At 40.2% G+C, this 20729-nt stretch overlaps 1 protein-coding gene across 9 annotated transcripts in view; it reads left to right on the forward strand.

Moving 5' to 3' along the window:
* The window catches only part of PNPLA4 (patatin like phospholipase domain containing 4), a 46731-nt gene extending 29290 nt beyond the window's left edge, over nt 1-17441 (forward strand). For 6 of the 9 annotated variants that reach the window (XM_065580720.1, XM_065580717.1, XM_065580719.1 and 3 more), the window contains 3 exons: nt 3541-3606; nt 10035-10187; nt 16580-17441. In XM_065580720.1, coding sequence (XP_065436792.1) covers nt 3541-3606; nt 10035-10187; nt 16580-16711 — 351 coding nt within the window. In that variant the 3' untranslated portion in view covers nt 16712-17441. Of the gene's footprint in view, nt 1-3540; nt 3607-10034; nt 10188-11014; nt 11086-16579 lie in introns of all 9 variants that reach the window. The other 3 variants (XM_065580723.1, XM_065580724.1, XM_065580721.1) reach the window with 2 other exon arrangements.
* The last annotated feature ends 3288 nt before the right edge of the window (nt 17442-20729 follow it).

Here is a 20729-nt window from a genome sequence, read left to right on the forward strand (position 1 = left end):
AGGTTTGTGTGTTAATGGGGTATATTAGGACACTGCTGAAAGAGGGCAGAGTTAAGTTTGCTTGGGAAACTTTAACTGCATTTCCTGGTTTTCAGAAAATTTCCTGCATTTCCTGGTTTTCTGCGTTTTGCTCAACTCAGCATTATGCTAGGGCACAACATGCCACCAAGCAACTTTAGCTCTGTGTTCACATAGGCTTTTGCTATTGAATTTGGCCCGGTGTTTCTGTAAATTTTGCTAAAAAGAATTCCTTAAATGTATGTATGTCCCTTTGCTTTCTTCTTAAATATTTGTTTCATGATTTTCTCTTATTCACTGGAACCCACTTAAAAAAAAGAGAACATATGGTTACCAGTGTTGAAGGTAGATCAGGATACTAGAGGGAGTTCACTATGTTTAGTCACTGCCTTCATGGATCTTGATGTCAGTGTAGCATTGTATCATCTCATGGTAACAGGGCAGAATAAGAGGAAAAGAAGGGCATATCTAAAGGAAATTCTTGTGTTCAAACAGGCCTATACACCACCAAAAAAAAAAATGTGCATGTGTTTTGCTCAGAGGGGCCACATCTCTGGTGCTTTCCAACATTTTCTTCTAAATGCCATCATGTAGACTTGGTCACGATTGTGAATGTGTGCTGATCTGAAAACAAATAGGAATGAGGATTCTTGGGGTAGCTGGGGAAGGGGTTCTTCCCCAAAACCTCTTAAAATATTGGATGCAATCTTCTGTATTTTAGGCAATATTTGGAAAACATTTATTCAAAATCTATAGGGGGTGGATGGGGCTACCAGTGGCATGTTTGGAAGGTTTCCTTCTTTCCCTGTCTTCCTGAGCATCTGTTAGAGTCAATTGGAGCTGCTGGATGTTCAGCACTTAAAAATCCAGCTACTTGTTTAGATCTCGAAATATGAATTTAAGTGCCAGTTTTGAAAATCTTGCTAAAGCTGGCAATATTCAAAATTGGTGGGCTATTTTTGTTGAAGAAGAAAGCAGAGAACTTCAGCTGTCTGAAACTGAATCTGAGTATGAAAGAGATGGTGCAGATGGGTAAAGGAAAATATTTTGAAGAATTTGCTGCCAGTGTACAGTCTCCTTTGGTTGAAGGTTCATATTCACAGTTGGCAGGGCCGGCTCTAGGCACCAGCAAAACAAGCTGGTGCTTGGGACGGCACATTTTTAGGGGCGGCATGGCCGGCGCCAGAATGCCACCCCTAAAAATGTGCCCCGGCCGCCCTAGCTCACCTCCGCTGCTGCTGCCACGGCGCACGAAACAGCTGATTCACGCGCCGCTACTCGCCATCCCTCCCAGGCTCTCAAGCCTGGGAGGGAGGGGGAGCAGCGGCGCGCGAATCAGCTGTTTCGCGCGCCGCGGCGGCTCGGGGTCTCCCCCTCCCTCCCAGGCTCTCAAACCTGGGAGGGAGGGAGGGGGAGACTCCGAGTGGCCGCGGCGCGGGCGCCGCTTCTCCCCCTCCCTCCCCCCCTAGGTTTGAGAGCCTGGGGGGAGGAGGTAGGGCTGGGGATTTGTGGAAGGGGCGGAGTTGAGGCGGGGCCGGGGTAATTAAAGAAGGAGGGGGGGGCGGCCAAAATTGTTTTTGCTTTGGGCGGCAAAAATCCTAGAGCCGGCCCTGACAGTTGGTCAATTCAGTCTGTAGTGCAGGAGTACTCTTGGATTCCTCAGTGACTCTGAGCTCTCACATACCAACAGACATAAGTAATGCTTTCTGTCACTTCTGGTTGGCTAGGAGACTCCATTATTCTGGTGGGCAAACAGCTGGTCTCAGTTATTGATGCCTTCCTCATCTCTCAGCTAGACTACAGCAATGCAGTATAGTTGGATATGAAGCCTTCAGCACTTAGGAAACTAGTACAACTAGTACAAAACGGTACAGGGCATCGTTTCAGCAACACAGCCTACAGTGAGTATATCAGACCTGTCCTCCACTCTCTTCACTGGCTTCTCATAGAATTTTGTGTCAAGTTCAGGGTTTCAGTCCCCCTCAAAGCACTCCATGGTCTGTGCCTGGGATAGGAAAAAGATCATGGTCAACAGCTCCATTCCTATGACATAATGTAACTCTTGACAGTAAGAGTGAAGCTCATCTGTGCAGGAAGTAGAACTTTCTTGGGTGGCAGTTGCAGTCTGGGACTGTGGAATGAAGACTAAGGAACATCACAGACTTCACTTTCTGCTGCAAGTGCAAGGCACATTTCTTTTATTTTGCCTTCTCTAATATAAACACATAGCAACAGGTATTTAAAAAAAAAACCCTACCAAAACAAGACACTCCACTGCACTTGTTTCTACCCCTTAAGAGCGGATGAGAGACCTGAACGTGACAATTGTGTAGTCACATTGCTTAGTGCACTACTGGAAGGAACTCAGATACTATGGTGATGAGTGCAGTATAAAAACCTATATAGAATAGAGTAGAATAGTTATGTCCTTTGTTCTGGAGAGAAGACAGGTGAACAGCAGTCTGCAGTGAATGCATGTTCTCTATTACAATAGCCAATGCTGAAAAGTGTAGAGTCAGTTCTCTAGGTGTGTGCTGCATTGCAGTGTATTGCTCTAAGCTAGAAAACTACAAACTGTTGCCTTGGGAACTGCTCTGCTCTTGTCATTTTTGACAAGTTATATGCTTGATGTGTCCATAACACTTGGCCCTGATGATTGTAACCACTGTTAGCAGTGAAAAGGGTTGTAATGGTAAAACATCAATAATTACAAAGAATTGCTTAATGGAATACAAAGATTTTATTTTTTGGCTGATTTTTAAATTGAGTTGTATGTACACATATGAATGTAATCTTTGTGTATCACTTTTACGAGAGCCAAAATCCAGCCGGTTATTTAGTATGAATTAATGTAAGTCCAAATAGTAACTTGTCGCTGTCATTCTGTGATAGCCCAGCACACAAAAATAAAAGAAAAAGTATTCATTTAGGTGGACGGTATACATATATGAATTTTAAGGCTATCATTTATAAAAGTTCAATTCCTATCATACTGCATTATTATTCAGAAAAAACTGATGTATTAGAAAGAAAAACACTGTGCCAAAGTATCTGCTAAATGCCTGTCTTTCGCCAGTTGTAGCTTCAACTTTTCAGTATATAACCATGAATAACAGTTTGTTTACAATCTACATATATTTAGATTTAAATCTATATTAAGAAATGGTGATTTTGCAGCAACATGAAAGAATAAAGTAAATCTAAAATTAGTTCTGATTCTTCTAAGCCAAACATTATTAAATCAATGTCAGAATAATTGATTTGTACCATGTGCACTCTCTGAGATTGCCATTTGTAACTTAACTAAAATAACAGTCCTGAATTCTTAATCACATTTTGACATACAGTACATAGCAGATATTGAGATGAATATGTTTTTAAATGGTTATTTTGAAGTGGAACTAACATGTTGAATAATGATTACTGTATTAACTGGTAAAGATTAAATGACACACAAAAGGAAATATTAATATTTTCAGATTCATTTTACTGACACCTTCTTTTTTCTTTTTTCCTCTCTAGGTCCTCCTAGCCAGCAGTTTTGTGCCAGTGTATGCAGGAATTAAAGCAGTGGAATATAAAGGAGAGGTAATATTGTGATGTTTGAAGACTTGGGTATTTAATTACAAAAGCATTTTTCATTTGTGACATCAAAATCTCAGATGAATTTGGGGGCTGGGGAGAAGGGAGAATCACAAGTCCATTGTTTCGTTACACACTGATCGTTATTTATTTAACACTGTAGATGAAAAGAGCATTAAAGGAAGTCATTGCAATCCATTCTTATACAAACATAGCGAACGCCAGAGACACTATACATTTGGAAATGGTAGTGACCTGAAAGCAGCATTCTTAAAATGTTAATATAATATCCAGTTGTTTATCTAGTCTGATGGGCTGCTAATGATCACAGTATTGTTTGTAACACAAAAATCTCTAGGTAATTTTTTCCTTCTAAAAATTGTAGTTGGACTCAGCTGAGATGTACCAAAATGTTAATGTTACATTTAGTGTTTTTCCTCCCATCAGATCTTTTGCAGAATAAGTTCAAATAAATCATTTTGCGCATCACTGAAATGCATTCATCACTGAAATGCATTCATCTTTGGCAATTTAGTATTTGGCTGCCAAGAGAAAGCTTGAGTTCATTTCCTGGTTATTGGAATGATGTATGTAGTAGTGCCTTGTACAATTCAACTCCACTGATGACATATCTGGCACGTAAGAGCACCACCCTAGCCAGTAACCTGAGTCAGAGGGGTCAGACCATGATGAAAGGTCCACCAGAAATTCAGTAGCAACCTCACTCTTTGCCAGATGGAGTCATTTGGATGTTGATCTTGTTTTCACAATTCAGGGTACATACACTGGATGTCAAAAGCACTCTATTACTTGAATGGGACGAAATCTCTTTGTAAATCTAAGGCTATCTCTATACTGCACATCAGTTGTGGCAGCACATAGGGTATGTGTAGCTACATGCCACAGTGAAAAACAGGCTGCGTCCACATTGTAGTGTGAAGCTACACATATCAGTTAAAGGCTCTGCCAAGAGGAAGGCAGTGGGGAAAGACTCCAGCAGCGGGGAGCTGGCAGAGCCTTTCCCCACTGCTGGAGTCTTTCTCTGCTGCCAGAGAAGGCTCCTGCAGTGGGCAGACAGCAGGTTGCCACATTGCTAAAAAGAGCAGTGTAGATGGGGGAGGCACTGCTTGGGCAACTATTGAGCCATGTAGGTTATATACCTGGGTACATATGCACAGGCTTCGGGTGTGTCTTTTCTTGCTTAATCAGTCCCTTACCGTCTTCACTGCTATTTGTACCCCTGCTAGGGGGCTAGCTTTGTATATTCTCTACACTAAGAAGTTTGCAGTAGTTTTTTCAGTGTTTGGCAAGAAGTTGAAAGGATAGGCCGTTTCAGTTCAGAAGTTACCTGGTCTGGCCCAGTTAGTGTTGTCCAAGAGGATTTAGATTCCATTCCACTAAAGGAAGGGCAGATATGTGGACAATTTGGGGGAAGTAGTACTTCATTTATTTAGGAGTACTCAGTCTTCCTCCTGAAACTTGTTGCTAATCCCCTAAAGTGGAGAGCAACAGAAGATTATTGCATTTGATGTGAAGGGGAATTTATAGGCAATTAGAGAGTGTGGGGTCTTTCACCCTCTGTTCCAGAATGCTTAAAGAGTGGATGAGACATGCAAAAATTTTACTGCTTGGTGATGGTTCTGTGGCTCATGAAGCAAAGCATGTGACTCTTAAAAAAATGGTTCTGCAGATGTAATATATTTAGAGAATTTCATTTACTGGTCTGTGTAGATTCCATTAAGCCCAGCCCTCATGCTTTACATCCTCAATTTGAGTTTCTGGGTTGGTTTTCATTGCACACTATTTCAGAATTTCCCCTATCTTTGCACTTTGAGCCACTTATAATAATTCAGAAGTTTTTGCATTTTCAATCAGTGTTCATAGCTCTAAAGGTACTGTGTAATGGCATGGAAATTAATTGGAACTGGGACTGCAGTGCTTAAGCCTATGGAACAAATGATTTGTAATTCAGCCCCTTTTAGAAGTTGTGTATGGTCTCACAAATGTTGAAGTTTTGAGGAGGGGCATTTTGCAATATAAACAGAATTAGGAAAAAAAAAAGTTGAAAGTTTGAGTTGTGAGATTACGAAGTTGGACATGTTAAACTGTTAGAAAAATGGGAATTTAAAGAAAGTAGGATGTGAGATTCTTATTAAAAATACAGTAGTGTAAGTAATACGTAGTTGGTGACAACCCAATTGTTCTGGGGGACCAGGCAAAAAGAAGACTGTCATAGAGTCACAATATGTGGGCATGTGAGAGAGGGAGCAGTCTTCTGGAATTGTCAGATTTGGAGTTGGCTACAGAGGGAAGGCCAGGTTACAGAATCACATGGCTGGTCACAGATAGGGAGCTGGTCCCAGGGCAACTGCCCTTGTAGAGCTGAAAAATAGGCTGGCCTACAGCAGAGACCAGTCCACTATGGAGGTAGCTTTGCAGCCAAATGGTGGAATATGGAGAGCCCCAGAAGAACTGCTGAACCAGAAGATGTTATAGACAGAGGTAATGCTTGCTATACATTGGTCACCTCATTGATTATTGCTAGGGTCTTGCAGTGTCCTCCTAATTGAAGGACTGGTTTCACTTCATGTGACAAAGGCCATAAACCATTTTCAGACAGAGTAGAGGTAATAGGCTCTTTTGGAAAGCTGTCACAACCGCATTTCCTGTGACTGAATCCCAGAGGTATCTTCATCATCTGCCATTAAGTTTAGAGAAATTTGCACTGTTTTGCACTTGGATAGTGGGCACTTATTAATTGTGCACATGCTATCAGCTCATTCCTCCAATGAGGACTTAATATTTCTTGTGTTGTTTGTAGGAATACAATTTACGATTAGTAAAATAACAAAGTTATAAAGTTTTGAAAATTGTTTCAGCCAAGTACAAAATTTGTGTTTTTTGGGAGGTCAAAGCCTTACTCAGATGTCCCTTTAAGCATAAAACAAATTCAGTCTAGTTTAGCAAACGCATGAATTTTTGGTGTAGATTTGGTGAGGCATACTCTAGCTTCCAAATTAGGGAAGATAATCTTCTGACCCAAGTTAATATATAAATATAATAATAGTTTAGACATGAATAATTTATTGAAATTGATCGATATGTGATGTTTCCCCAAAAAGCTTAACCAGTCAGGATAATGCTAGTTAATGTCAGAAAATTATAAAATATCCTTGTTTCCACAGCAGGTGCATGGAATAGCAACTATTAACTTCATGGTAACTCAGAACACTGTTAATATAATGAAACAAATTGCTATAATTAAATTGGGAAACATAATATGTTACTATTACCATTGCCATCATGTGGCATAGTTTTTTTAACCTTTTTTGAAGATCTGATATTCATCTCCTGTCAGCATTCTGTCATTGATTTTCATAGCCAGAATGTGTGCGCTTTTGTCCCTTGAGTTATGTTATCCAAATTGTCTTAGCATTGGGCAAGCAAAGAATAAATGGAGTACCACACCTGTTTTTTTAAAGATTGCTATAATATGCCAATTGGCTAATGTAGTGTTTTTTGATCTAGGGGTTTATCTTTAAATTGATTATTTCAGTTAATAATTTAATAGTTTAGACAAGACTTTTGATGTATACAATCGAATTAGTGTTCAATTATTTGTTTGAGAATCCTGAAACTATGTCCGAATTTGTATCGGTGTGTACAAACTTGATACTGGTTAGCTTTACTTCTGGGGGCATTCTGCACCAAAAAATTAAAAATTCCGTGCACAATATTTTGAAATTCTGCAAAATTCTTCAATTTTTTTGTCAAAATAATGCTACGTAATCATGCCAGTTTCAATTATTTTGGTAATTTATTTCGAAATACCTGTCAGCAAGTATGTCTGTAACAATACACACAAACAAAAAATTCCCCCAGGAATAGAGAGTTAAAAAAAATCCCTATGACAACCTAGTTCCTGTTTCTCTGCTCCTCTCCCTCCCGCCCAGAGCCAAGCTGGGGGGCCAGGCACCCACAATCCCTCCCCCAAAGCCCAGCTGCGGGGGGGCCCCTCGCCAGTACACCCAAACCCCTTCCTCTGACAGACCTCAGCTGTGGGCCCCTCCCACCCGACCAGATACCCGCAGCCCCTTTCACCCTCGCTCCCTAGGGGTCCAGAGGGAAATACAGCCTGATGCTCAGTCCCAGACTTGCACGGAGTTTCCTGTGTGCCGCCCTCAGGGCATGCTGGGAACTGCAGCTGCCAGGAACCCTCTAGCTCCCTCCTCCTCCTCCCGGCAGTGCTTTCTATGTGGGCTCTGCCAGGTCCAGCAGCCCCTACTGGTGGCTAGCAGCACTGCAGCTCATTTCTGTGGCAGAATGGAAATTCTGCACACAGTGTTAATTTCTGCAACATTCTGCATTGCGCAGTGGTGCAGAATTTCCCCAGAAGGATTTGATTGTGAGTTATAATGTGTTTACTCAAGCACTATGACAGTAATAGCTTCATTACACACTTTAGTGGTGTTTTATCTACATCCTTTCTATGATAGGTACCAATGAACTGCTCCTCTGGAAGTAATGAGAAGTCTCATGAATGGGGTAGATAAGTTCTCTTAAGTTGGCTTCTTATCTATAACTATAGTTTGACTGATCATTTCTGCAGTTTTTGTGCAGTGTGCTGCTCACAGCCCTCATAAATAAAACATGCAAGCAGTACCTTCTGTTGTAGTTACTTGGATTGTTAGTTAGTTGAACAAACTGGTCTTTTAAAAATAATAAATAGTTTAAATAAAAGAAGTGTTATATAAAAGCACTCATCTGTATGATTAGATAGAAATTTCATCTTGAACAATGGAAATTGGAATTCCAGTTGTATCTTTTAACTTTCTGCAAAAAGTTCATTTGCATCCATATTTTCATTGGGCTACACATTTTTGTTTTGTTTAGAATAATTGTTCTAGAATACCCTGTTAGATCTTAGAGTTGTTATATAGATATACATAAAACATTTCTATTGTTTATATGTGTATATATACACACACACACGTTATATCAACATGCAAAATTGTAAATTATTAGTATTCTAAATTCTATATAATCTCTGAGGAATTCTGTTGTATTGTGCTTTTGAGGTTTTTATTTTATTGATCTTAGTATGTTCTTATTAATCTGTTAACTAAAAAACAAACAAACCAAAATTAGCGAGTCAAGATTTAAGACAAGTCCAGAGTACCAAGTATATATGAAACATTCACTAATAAAGTAATACATGTATATAATGTTACCCAGTGAACAATGAATACTTTGTGTTGTCCAGACTTTAGAATTTTGGTTTATTTGGTATTCAGGAAAACATAATGTTTCTTTTATAGTGTTCTGTGAAGTACAGTATATATTCAACATGTTTTTTAACATTTTTTTTTTGTTTATGTGATCTAAGGGGGCCAATGACAAAGGTTCAGCACTAGAGCTGGGCAAATACTTGATTTTTCTGTTAGTTAGCGGTTTTGAAAAATTGAAAAAAATACTTGATTCGGGTTGAACTAAATTCAAAACTTGCCAAAAATAATTTTGAGTATCCCACATCATAGATCAGGGGTCGGCAACGTTCGGCACGCGGCTCGCCAGGGTAAGCACCATGGCGGGCCGGGCCAGTTTTATTTACCTGGTGACGCGGCAGGTTCGGCCGATCGCGGCCCCCACTGGCCGCGGTTCGCCGTCCCGGGCCAATGGGGGCGGCGAGAAGCGGCGCAGGCGAGCGATGTGCTGGCCGCGGCTTCTCGCAGCCCCCATTGGCCCAGGACGGCGAACCGCGGCCAGTGGGGGCCGCGATCGGCCGAATCTGCCGCGTCAGCAGGAAAATAAAACTGGCCCGGCCCACCAGGGTGCTTACCCTGGCGAGCCGCGTGCCGAACGTTGCCGACCCCTGTCATAGATGAATTCCCTAGCCCCCAGACTACAGAGATATTCTTTCCCTCCTTTTGGCCCAGTCACTATTCATTGGACCAAAGAGAGTGAGTAAGACTATCGCTGTAGCTTGGTGGTTAGGACACTCATCTACGATGTGGGACGCCCAAATTCAAGTCCCCACTCCAGTGACTACTTCATTGTTTATACATAGTGGGAAAGACTATGAGATATCTGCCCCAGTGTATCCCATAGTCCAGGGGTTAGGGATCATTCCTGTAATGAGGGAGAACAAGTTCAAATTCCTTCTCTACATCAGGTCAAGGGGAAATTTAAACTTGTGTCTTCCATATCCCAGGTGAATGATCAAACTAGTGGGATGGCAGTTATAAGGGAAAGGCCGTCTCCTCCTCTATCCAGAAAAATATATTTAAGGAGAAAATATATGTGAATTCATGTCAAATTCATGAATAGTTTCAGGTTGACCAAAACTGCATTTTCAACTAATAAAACATTCACTATGAAAAATTTGACCCAGCTCTAGTCAGCACATAACAAACTCTGACTTTTTTTTCCAATAGAAATGGATTGATGGTGGCCTTACCAACGGCCTCCCTATTCTGCCTGTGGGACGAACAGTCACTGTTTCTCCTTTCAGTGGTCGATTAGATATCTGTCCACAAGACAAAGGACATGTAGATCTCTATATAAAAGTTGCAAAGCAAGACTTAATGGTGAGTGACTTGTTTTTTAACTAATTTCGGTGATAGCATAATTATTTTTATTTTTGCTAGCTGTTTTATGTGATTTTCAAGAGCAGCTAAGATAGTTTGGTACCCAACTCCCATTGACTTTTTATGGGAATTGAGTACCTAATCTTTTTTAGGTTATTTTAAAGAAAAAATGAAGTTTTGGATTTTCAGTTTATAAAATGAGCTCAATGGGCACATGTACATTTTTTTTAAAAGGCTACAAACTCCATACTACAGAGCAATGTTTAAAAAAAAAAAAGGTGGGGGAGGAGAAATAGAAGAAGATAAAGAAGTTGTTCTATCCTAATACAATTCCTCCAGCAAAGGCCTGGGGAAAGATTAGATAGCATGACCTACAACTTCCAAAGTGGAGTAATTATTCCAGAATAAAGTGATTCTTATTCCAGAATAGTGTCCACACAGGGAGTTATTCTGCAGTAGCTATGCCAGTAGGGTTGTCACCTCTGAGGTACAAAAATCCAAGACATCTAGGATGATCCTGAGCCCACAAAACTGGACAGCTGGCAGTATGTACTGAGACACTTACAGATTTTCCAGGACAGCCACCTCAAAAAAGGATGATCATGGGAAAACCTGAACAGGGCAACCTTATATGCTGATTAATTTCCTTGTGTACACAAGGTGTAAGGGCCTTCTTCATAGATTCATAGAGTTTAAGGCCAGAAGAGATCACTAGATCATTTGGTCTGACCTCCTGTGTATCACAGGTCATTAAATTTCACCCAGTTACCCTTGTATAGAACCCAGTAATTTGGTATGACTAAAGCATAAATTGTCTTTGACTAAAGCATATCTTCCAGAAAGACATCCAGGCTTGATTTGAAGACCTCAAGAGATGGAAAATCCACCATTTCCCTTGGTATTTAGTTCCAATCGTTAATCACCCTCACTGTTAAAAATTTATGCCTAATTTCTAATTTAAATTTGTCTAACTTCAGCTTCCAACCATTGGTTCTTGTTGTGCCTTACTCCACTAGACTGCAGAGCCCTTTACTACCCAGTATTTTCTCTCTACACTTATGCACTGTAATGATGTCACCTCTCAATCTTCTTTTTGATGAATTAACCTGATTAAGCTTGTTTAGTCTCTCACTGTAAGGCATTTTCTCATGCCCTCATAAATTTTGTGGCTCTTTTCTGCACACTCTCCAATATTTCAACATCCTTTTTAAAATGTGGACACAAGAATTTTATGCAGTATTCCAGTATCTCTTGCATCAGTGCTGTATACAGAGGTAAAACCTGTTTATACATCCAAGGATCACATAAACCCTTTTTGCCACAGCATGGCACTGGGAGCTCATGTTGAGTTGTTTGTTCTCTGACACCTATATCCTTTCCATACTCACTGATTTCCAGGACACAGTCCCCAATTCTGTAGGTATAGCCTTGTTCCTGGTTCTTTGTTCCTAAATGTATCACCTTGCATTTGGCTGTATTAAAATACCTTTGGTTTGAATGGACCCACTTACCAAGAGATCCAGATTGTTCTATATAATTGCCATTTTCCTCATTACTTACCGCCCTGACAGTTTTAGTGTTGTATGCAAATTTTATCAGCAGTGATTTTATATTTACCTCCAGCTCATCAATTAAATGTTGAATAGTGTCTGGACTAGTACTTATGCCTGCAGAACTTCACTAGAAATATCCCATTCAACATGAATTCCCCATTGATAACTATTTTATGAGATTTATGTCAGTTAGCTAGTTCTTAATCCCTTTAATGTGTTCTTTATTGATAGTTTGTGGTGCTAATTTTTAATCAGAATGTGGGGCGGTATTAAGTCAAACACATTACAAGTCGAAATATATTAGGACTATGCCAGGGATCGGCAACCTTTGGCATGCAGCTTGCCAGGGTAAGCCCCCTGGCAGGCCGGGCCGGTTTGTTTACCTTCCGCATCCGCAGGTTCAGCTGATTGCGGCTCTCACTGGCCGTGGTTTGCCAGTCCAGGCCAATGGGGGCTGCGGGAAGCTGCAGCCAGCACATCCCTCAGCCCGCGCCGCTTCCCGCATTGGCCTGGGACGGCAAACCGCAGCCAGTGGGAGCCGCGATCGGCCGAACCTGCGGACACGGCCGGTAAACAAACCGGCCTGGCCCGCCAGGGGGCTTACCCTGGCAAGCTGCGTGCTAAAGGTTGCCGATCCCTGGTCTATGCAATTAACTTTATCAACCAAACTTGTAAGCTCCTCAAAGAATGAAATCAGGTTTGTTTGATAATACATACTTTCTGTAAAACCATGTAGACTGGCATTATTTATATTCCTATCCTTTAATGCTTTATCAATTGAATATCCTTTCCGATTTTCCATTATTTTGGCTGGGATTTATGTCAGGTTAACTAGCTATAGTTACCTGTCCACTTGCCCTTTTTGAGTATTGGCACAACATTAGCACTCTTCCAATTTTGTGGAATTTTCCCACTGTTCCAAGACTTATTAAAAATTCACATCAGCAGCAGGGAGCTGGCAGAGCCTTTCCCCACTGCTGGAGTCTTTCTCTGCTGCCAGAAAAGGCTCCTCAGTCAACTCTTCAGGACTCATGGGTGGAAGTTATCTGGGTCTGCTGATTGAAAAATATTTATTCCTAGTAGATGATGATTGACTAACTTCCTTTGTTACTAATGGGCTGGAAAGTACATCATCCACATCTGAAATGAATACTTCATCCCCTTTCTTTCAAAATATAGGGCAGAAATATTTATGGAATTTTTCTGCATCATTATTAACAATTTTACCATCTCCATCTGTTAACAAGGGAATATGGGGTAGTATACGATTTGAGGGATTTCTTTTGTTCCTAATATACTGCAAGCCAAACCAGTAAGGGATTTGTCATTGATTGCCCGTAATGCTTGTGCCTTAAATGCTCTGCTGCTGTGGCTCAGCCTGGATACCGAAAGCCTGCAGACAAGCCATTCACTGAGTGTCTGTGATAAGCAGGTCTGAACTAGCAACTGTGATTCCAGCAGCCTGCTTGTTAAACCCTAGCCCCAGTCCAGTATACACCAGCTCTGGTTATATCTTGCAAGATGACCCAAATATTCCTCCCCAGTCTCAGTTTTTCTCAAAAGTATGTGCTCTGCAATGCCTAGTTCTTCCCTGGACCATTCAGTGGAATAAGAAGGTTTGTTTGTTCCTCTAAAGAGACAAAATGCACAGCTTTATCACTTTAACCGGAGCTAGCAATCATTTTGTTTCAAACACAGCACTGGGTTGGTATAGCTTGAAAATAAAACAAGTTTATTAACAAAAGGATATAGAATTTTAGGTGTGCTCAAGTACAAAAGATAGTATTAGAAATGGTTCCAACCAAATAAAAGTGAAAAATGCTTTCTAGTGTGTAACCTACAGCCTTTGTTCAAGGTAGTTTCCTTATCAATCAATTTTCCAGCAAGATGGCTGACCACCCCTCTGGTCAAGATGTCTCACAAAGTTTATAGTGCTTGTTTCCTTTGTCATCTTAGGGGGTCTTTGCTTCTCTCTTTTATAATCTAGTGAACTTTAGAAATTGACTCTTCTGAAGGTTACCCCCCCACACACACCCAAAGTAAAGCTCATTCAAGCTGTGAGGAAGGAGACATGGTTTCTGCTAATGAAGAACTTTCCATGGCTTCTTCCTCCACTGGTGTTTGCTAAAATGCAAATGACGTGATTGCTTATTGACTCTGATGACCACCGGAGGCATCAGGCTGTCCTTTGTCTGGGAAAAACCTGTTTACTTGTCTGGTAAACACCTTTTCTACATTTCCTTCATATTTGTATAGCCCCTTGGGCATTTACCATAAATACACCACTCAAGAATATTAATGATCAGTGTGTTGTTAGTTTTCCAATTACATGACACCTATCAGATACTTTAACATTAATGAATTGGGGCACCTTGAGTGGATGCTGGTAGTGTCACCTGTACTTACGCTCCTTATTGTCCTTAGCCTTTCCATCCATTTTTTTCCCTTGATGTCTTAACCTTCCCTTAACAATTATCTATTACTGTTTATTTCCCTTTTTCCTATTTGTTATATATTTGGTTTTTTTATTTCTAATTGCTCCCTTCACTTTACTAATGAACCAGGATGGGCTTTCAGCCAGATTTGTATTCTTTCTTGTTTATGAAATTATGGCTTTTTTGACATCTAATAAGATCTTCTTTGAGATTTTCATTCAGATTTTTCTGCCTAAATTTTTTCTCCCAATCCATTTTGCTCATAATATTCCTCATCTTTGGGAAATTAACCCTTTTGAAGCACCAGATATGTCTGGGATTGTCCTCTGTTTGCCCTTAATTGAATGTAATCATGATTCCTAGGCAAATACCAACTTCTAGTCCAATGATTGTTTTTCCATCATAATGAGGTCCAAAATAGAGCTAACTCCTTTTGGGTGCAATACTTTTGTGTTAGGAAATTATCTATAATTTTTAGACACTGATAATTTTTTTCTATTGGTTGCTTGAGACTTCCAGTATATGTTGCTGATATTAAAGTCCCCCCTCACAACACAATCTTTCCTTCCTCATATTAAAGACAAGTGCTTAAGAAAGTAACTAATCCTGCTTTCTCTGGTTTGATTCAGTGGTCTGTAACAGACTCTCACGAATACACTCTCCTGGGTTTTATTAGTTAGCACATTGATCTATATGCATTCAAGATCCTATGCTTCTGAGTTACAAATAACTCTAAAACAAGTAATGGTATCTTTAATATCACACACCAATTCTTTCACCCATTCTGTCCTTCCTAAACCAAGGGATTTTAACATTCCAGTCATGTAAATCATCCCACTGTTTCAGTAGTGCCAGTTATATCAAATTTATTCTCACCAATGTAAACTTCCAATTTCTCTTGCTTGTTGTCCAGACTCCTACCACAGAACAGTTGAAAAATGTTGTGTTTTCATGTTCTATGTCACATCAGTTTAGTTTATTTATGATGCACTAGATTTGAGTTTCTCCCACTTTTGCCTCCTCCTCCTATGTTACCCTCTTAGCTGCTCCAGTTAGTTTCCAGTTGGGAAGATTAGCTCCCTGCTTGTGAGATGCAGACTGTCTTTTTCCTATAGTCCTCTCTCCCAGAGCAATATGGCTCAATGTTCCACAAATCCAAGCCAGGCATTCAGCCGACAGTTCACTTGCAGTATTTTCTGCCTTTTTACTTGTGAAGAGAATGAGGAACTCGAGTCATATGCAGTATGACAAATTCTTTCCTATGCAGATGACCAGCACAAGGCTTTTGCACCACCGAAGTCCTAATTAAGCACTTAAAATAGATCTTAATTGGGAGTTCAGTGGTGTGCTAGTCTTCTGTACGAGAGTGAAATCACTGTGAGATACAATAAACCAATGGAAAGATTCAGGGATGTGGATGAAGTGATGAGAGAGATTACTTTGGCAGTGGCAGGGAGTGCTGAGGACAGACAGGAAAAGGTTGCATTATTCAAGGTAAGATGATTAGAATATGGACAAGGATTTCAGCAGTAGGAATGGTTTGGAAAGATGATTTTGTAGGTGGAATTAACATATATATGCTATCTGCCACACATTACTTGGCTAATATTTGCATCATGTATCCATATAGAAAATAAGTTGATATCGTCCAACTGAGTCATCTAGCTGAGTCTTGGTTGTATAAACAAAGTTTGGTGCCTCATCCATACATGCTAAAGAGTTTATTTGGAGGGCCCTCTGTTTTCTGCATCTGTGGAATTTGCTACAGAAGTCACTTCCTGCCCCACAGTTGTGCTCCAGAATCTGAAGTGTCACTTAAAACAGTTTCTAGTCCTCAGAGTTACAGAGACAACCTTGAAAATGTTAACCAAATCAATGGATGCGTGTCTGAATCTGCAGTCAACCTGAAACAATAGTTCTGAGAGTTTTGAACTGCCCTATTCAACTCAGACAAGGCTCCAGAGACTTGGTGATTCCATAGTTGCAAAATTTGATTAATTATTTATTTAAAATAAAAGTAATTATTATTCTGTAATTATATTGCACCATTTATGAAGTGTGTAAGAAATAAAATATATATTAAATGAGTTAATAATTTAAACTAATAAATGTCTAATATCTTATTCATTGTAATTTTATTTATTATTGGATTAAATTACCTACAAATAAAATAGTCTTAATGAAAGAATCTAAAATGTAAGGAGGGAGAGCATATCTATAGCCAGACAATCATTACACTATCAGGATGATCAACTGGTGTCTTGAATAGTCCTTAGATTTTGGAAACATCATCTATCCATCCTAAAGGGGGGTAGGAGAGATGAAGAGACAAAGAGAACAAGAAAATCAAAATACAATAGTTGGTCCCGACAGTTGCCTAATTTAAAATACTTCTCTGTTGCAGTTGTCTGTGGCCAACCTGGTAAGGCTTAATCAAGCTTTATTCCCACCAAGTCAGAAGACGATGGAATCACTGTACCAAAATGGATTTGATGATGCTGTACATTTTCTACTAAAGGAAAACTGGTTTGAATAGATGATGTGCATGGAAAATTAACAATGTCTGATAGCTGTCAAAACAAAGTACATGTGTCACGCAGAACCCAAGATATTGCTGCCATGGTTTTTGTTTATTAAAATACAAATGCCAGAGGTATTGCATCAGTCAAAAAAATATACAGGTGCTTTGGCTGAAATTTGTCAGCATGTCAAAATGGAAAACAGTACTTACATGGTAAAAGGATCTGCTGTTTCAAATAGGTGTAATAGTAAAATCTATTAAAATTAAAAGAAGGTTGTTATTTACAGACTAGAGTATTCCTTCATGAAATACTGAAAATATGATTGCTGACATCAATCATATATGAGACACTCATTCAGGTTATGTCCTGAAAATTTGCACTGTATCTAGTTCTCTTAAGCTTTGAATAGTTGTGTACTTTCTCTGTTAATCTTATTTTTGTGCACAGTAATTGACTGGTTGTAATACTTCAAGCATGAACTCTAATTACAAAGAGATTGTGAGAAACAAAACAATTTAATTGAATTTCTTTAATTATAATACATGTATTTTTTTCACCATTAGAAATTTTTATCCTTTAAATCAGTTCCAGGACTTCTAAAATCCTGAAATACCCATCTGTTTCAAAATTTAAGAACTTTTTTCTGTAAAATGTTGGAAAGAAGATTGCACCAGATATAATTAATTTTATTTATGCAGTGGTTCTCTGTCTACTAAATTTTAATAAACTAATTTATGTTTGGAACTTTGTCAGGTATTTATTTTGTTGTAAATTTCTCAGTACTATGGTGTTATACTTCATTGATCCATTTTGGACAAATGATCGATATTTTTTAAAAGTTTGCATAAATGCATGTTTTCCCCCTTCACTAAGGGCATAACCTGCACCACTGAAGCTAATAGAAGTTTTTCCATTTACTTAAATGGGAGCAGGATGACGTCCCAAGGTCATAAGAGGGTCCCTAATAACTTTAGTGAATAATTTACAGAAATTAAGAGGCAACGTTTTGGAGACCTAATCTGAAATGTTCTGCTGAGATCAGCAGATCTCAAATGTTAGTATTTAGAGATTCAAATCATACATTTCCAACTATAGTCTAGTCCAATATCTCTATCCATCTCTCTAAAATACTATTTGACAGGGGCTAATTAAGGAAATCTAAACTATTTCAGCAAGAATTCTTTGAAAAGCTCTGACAGTTGCTCTTTTTTTTTCTTCTTAGGAAAATCTACTCTGATAGGGTTGGCAGAGACATAAAGCCAGTTCCTGAGGGTCTCAACTCCCATTGGAGTTATTGGAATTCAGGTAGCTCAATAACTAACAGGTTCAGATTCTGAAGGCTTTTCTTTTGACTTCATTGGTTGAAGGATCAAGCCGTTAACCTTTATATTATGAAATGGTCACAAGTCTTTTTTTATATTTATGTATGCATTTTCAGTAACATTCCTTGTTCTTTAAAAAACATATGGCTTGGATCACATGTAGTGATTAGTCTATTTGCACTATAAAGATTAAACTGTGTGTAAATTATATAATGTTCAAATGAACAATAGCAAGTACACTGCGGTCTATGTAATGGAAAATATATAGATGAGAATTTGAAAGCATCTACTACACTTGTTTATAAACCAAGCCCTAGCAAAGAAAATACTGCACAATTGCAGAATTTATGTTGAAACTTAGACTACCAGAGACTGGAGTCTGCAAATAATAAATTAATATCTGGAAGCAATGTGATTCAAGTGCTTTTTGTGTTGCCTCATTTATAGCACAAAGAAATTACTGTAACTAGAGATAAAATGCCATTTCCTTGAACACCAGCTTAAAAATAAATATAAATGTTACTTACATGTTCTTTAAAGCAACAAATGTTTCCCTTCCCAGATGTGGAAAGGTCCCATGGATATTACGTCATTGACTCATTTAGTTTGTGATCCACTACAACCCCCATATCTTTTTCTGCAATACTCCTTCCTAGGCAGTCATTTCCCATTTTGTATCTGTGCAGTTGCTTGTTCTTTCCTAAGTGTCCTTATGTAATGTAATCGTATTTATTTCAGACCACTTCTCCAGTTTGCCAAAATCATTTTGAAATCTAATCCTGTCCTTCCATGTGCTTGCAATCATCTTCAAATGTAATAAGTGTACTCTCTATGCCATTATCCAAATCATATGAAGATCTTGAATGGAACCCAATCCAGGACAGGTCCCTGTGGGATTCCACTTGATAAGCCCTTCCGGTTTGACTGTGAACCATTGATAACTACTCTGAGTATGGTTTTCCAACTAGTTGTGCACCCACCTTAGAGTAGGTTCTTAGCTACATTTCCCTAGTTTGCTTATGAGAAGGTCATTTAAGACAGTATCAAAAGCCCTACTAAAGTCAAGTTACAGACAACATTTCATGATTACTGTCATCCAAGGTGCCTTCCACCTTTTAAAGTGCACTTTTCCCATTCAAAAATATTGTTGGTGACCTTTATGTGCAGAGCGATAGTGCTGAAGTGGGTGAAACAGAACATTAGAATTTGGCAGGAAAACAGTCATTACTGAATCATTGAATGTTCCAGGTACAGTTGCTTTTAATTCACCCTTTGTGTATATCTAGTTAATTGGGTGTGAGTTGTTAGCACTTTTGACAACATTCCACTGCTTAACCTAGCAGGAATGTAAATGTGTGCTCAAATATAGGAGCCAGGAGATTGAGTTCTAGTGACTGGGCCTAATAATTCACTATTTCACCACCTCTATTTACTGAAGCCTTACACTGCTCCCTAGGATATAAGCTATTATTCCCTTCCCTCCATTTTTAATAGATAAATATAACAGGTCATTGGTTCTGGCGCATGTACATATAAAAAAAATGTGCCCTGTCTGAAGGCTTTGACTGACTGAGTCAGGTGATCATGGTTCATGTGACTGCTTGGAGGCAGCACTATAAGAGGTGAGGCCTGTTCAGTCAGAGAAGGAGACAGGCTGGGGTTTGGAGCTTTTGTCCTTCGTGCCCAGGCAGGTGGAAGATCTACTAGGAGATACATGCAGAAATAAGAGGTAGAAGCCTAAATGGGGAGAGGCTTTGGAAAAGGCCAAGGAGCAGATCCAGGGTTTCAGCGAAGAACTTTAGAGTCTTTGAAACATTTGACACATAGTTGAATTCTTTTGTTAAATAAAGAAAACTATGGAGAAAGACAAATTGCTGGGAGCTTTAATTGATATACTGGCCTGTAGTTGATCCAACAGTTTACAATAAATTTATAATCTGGTAGGCAACCTATGGCATGTGTGTCAAAGGCAGCACGCAAGCTGATTTTCAGTGGCACTCACACTGCCCAGGTCAGTGCCACGCGGCAAGGTCCTGGGTTACCAGGGGCACCCCTCGCTGATGCGGGGCAGCCTACCTCTTTCCAGGTGGGGGCCCCACTTCTGATTCTCCATCCATCGATGCTGTAGCTGCAGCACCCACTATGGAGCAAGAGCCCAGCATCACCGAGGGCTTCCTTCCCATGTCCCTGACACCTGAGCCCGGCCAAGAGGTGCCACCCCCCAGTAGCTCAGCTGCCGGGACTCACGATCCCGATCACACTCCTCTCCCTGATCCCGCTCCTGATCCCTGCCCCGCCCCCATCCCTGATGCTGATCCCGTCTCCCTCCCCTCCACCTCCCGTGCTGCTGCCATCCTGGGGTTGTCTCATTCCCCTTGCTAGTGGATGACCCCCAGGGAGTGGCCTTCGTGTTCCCCTGTCCCGACCCCTTAGGGGCTGCTAGTTTCCCTCTGATGCCCCTGACTGAGCTGGGGTCTGAGGCGGGCTGCGTGGTGCCGGCACATTGGGTGCCACACCAGTGGTCCACCCACTGCCTGCCTGTCTCGGTAGGCCACAGGGCTTCGACAGGGGCCCCACCGGAGGACAGCCAGGGGCCTGTGACCTCACCCCTGATAGGTTGCGGGAGGAGCTGCGAGAGTTTCTCCAGGACACCTGTGGGTCCTGGAACAAGGTGTAGCTTGCTCTCCAGCTCTGGGGGGACTTTCATCAA

This window comes from Chrysemys picta, chromosome 1 (assembly GCF_011386835.1).
Source record: "Chrysemys picta bellii isolate R12L10 chromosome 1, ASM1138683v2, whole genome shotgun sequence".
NCBI lineage: Eukaryota > Metazoa > Chordata > Testudines > Emydidae > Chrysemys > Chrysemys picta.